Raw genomic sequence first — 1,930 nt, forward strand, 5'->3', positions numbered from 1 at the left:
ACCCTAAGGTGACCCCCTCCAGCCCTGAGGTCACAGTGATGGAGCGAGCACAGGTGACCCCTCAGCTTGCTCCCCTTCCTTCCAAAGTGCCACAGTGACCTAGAGCCCACCCCAGGGCCTGCACCATGACACGTCCCATGGCCCAGCTTACCCCCCCACCTCCTTGGCCATGTGCATGGACGGCACAGCTTCCTGATTATTTCTCATATAAATGGTGTAACTGTAAATGTCTCGTTTGAGCATGATAAACACACATCCACATGGACCACCTAACACTTGAGTCACACACATTCCTTTCATCAGCCACCCTGAGAAAACACCATTTCTCTTTGCGCAGTCAGAAACCTAGATCAGATCCCATCTCTTGGAAGATTCCAAGTGGGCATCTTCCCCACTGGAGCTTGAGAACTCAGAGGAAGTGGGACTTAAGAATTTGGCATCAAAAGCTACATACTGGGACGCCAACCAATCTAAAAATGCACTTTCCCAGTTCATGTTGAGCTGCCAAGTTTATTCAGTCCCTGAGCCCAGGTGCAAAGCATCTCCCTCCACACAGCATCAGATCATAGGGAACCAACGAACACCAACGAACCCCAAACAGCTGCCAGCAGCCACTGCTCTGCCTGCCAGACGCGACAGGAGCCAGTGCTGCCCCCGAGGCACATGAGGACAAGGAGGCACAAGGACCAGGTGGCTTCCCAAAACTCCCCGCTAAGGCACAGCAGTCCCTAGCACAGACACACCAGCTCCTAGAGGGACTCCAGCACTGCCCCAAGACAGGCCACCACACCTCTCCTGCCTGCCTTCTGGAGTAATCCTTAGGCAAAAAAAAAACACAAGAGGAATGGCTATCTCATCTATTCCTTCAGCCTAGCCTGTAATCATGGCGGCCCTCAGGAGGTGCGACGCTCTGCACCTGAACACCCACTCTATTTCCACCGTGGGAGGCATGGCTGGTGCAAGATGGAGGCTGAGGGGCTCTCTGGGCTGGGGACCACCTGCGCTATGCCCTCAGAAGCCCATGCGAGGTTTCTTCCGGTGAGGCTGAGAGCCAGAGAGGACAGGCCTGTGCTGCCAGGAGCGGGTGACCCGGAGACTGGAGGCTTGGGAGGGGGGTGTGATGGTGCGTCCTGGGGTATCCCTTCGAAGTGGCAGACTGGCTCCAGAGTCCTGGAGGGTCTGCTGCTGGGAGGCTCTGGCCTGGATGCTGGAGGCCTGGGAAGGAGGTGTGGAGGTGTGTCCTGGGATGTCCTTCTGGAGTGGCAGCTTAGCCACGTAGTCCCGGAGGGTCTGCCGCCGCTCTGAGGGAACGTCCTGGGCCCACACATCTGGAGTCAATTCCTGGGAGGGTGGTGTTGCTGGGGGCCGAGGCCTGGCCTTAGCCGACAGCCGGTCTGGGCTGTGAGGGGGGCTGGCGGCATCTGAGGGGTCCAAACAGCCACTGAGTGAGGAGAAGGTACTGGACAGCTGTGTCCGGCGCTTGGGCCTCTTGGGCCGCTTCCTGGATCCTGAGGCCCTGCCCTGCCTCCTTTCCCACCAGGCGGCCCCGCGGCCTTCCCAGGCCTCCTCCAGACGCTCACTGAGCTCGTCCTCAGGGCCCGACTCTGGCGCGGGGGGTGGCTCTGCCGCGGGGAGCAAGCCCAGGTCCCTCTGCAGCAGGAGCTGCTCGCCGGCCATGGCCGCCCGCAGCTGCTCTGGCAGGCTCCCCGCGGCCTCCCGTAGCTCCACACGGGGCAGCTGGTGGCGGTGGGAAAAGGTGGGGGCAGCCCACACAGGAGGAGCTGGGGGCACCTCCAGCAGGGCTTTCAGCCACTGGCTGCAGCAAGCAGTATCCTGGAGGGTCCAGGAGGCCATGAGAGCATGGCAGTCAGGCCCAGGGCTGCCAGGGGGCCCAGGGTCTCTGCAGAGGCTGTCCTCGGCCTGGGGGCGG

General features: G+C 60.9%; 1 protein-coding gene across 1 annotated transcript in view; it reads right to left on the bottom strand.

The window, feature by feature from the left end:
- Positions 1 to 490: 490 nt before the first annotated feature.
- The window catches only part of TAF1C (TATA-box binding protein associated factor, RNA polymerase I subunit C), a 6,375-nt gene continuing 4,935 nt past the window's right edge, over positions 491 to 1,930 (bottom strand). Inside the window, 1 exon segment of the mRNA XM_021712108.1 lies at positions 491 to 1,920. Within this exon segment, the coding sequence (XP_021567783.1) occupies positions 1,012 to 1,920 (909 nt within the window). The 3' untranslated portion in view covers positions 491 to 1,011.

The sequence above is a fragment of the Carlito syrichta genome, unplaced genomic scaffold (genome assembly GCF_000164805.1).
Source record: "Carlito syrichta isolate Samal-C Ts95f unplaced genomic scaffold, Tarsius_syrichta-2.0.1 Scaffold303074, whole genome shotgun sequence".
NCBI classification, from domain to species: domain Eukaryota; kingdom Metazoa; phylum Chordata; class Mammalia; order Primates; family Tarsiidae; genus Carlito; species Carlito syrichta.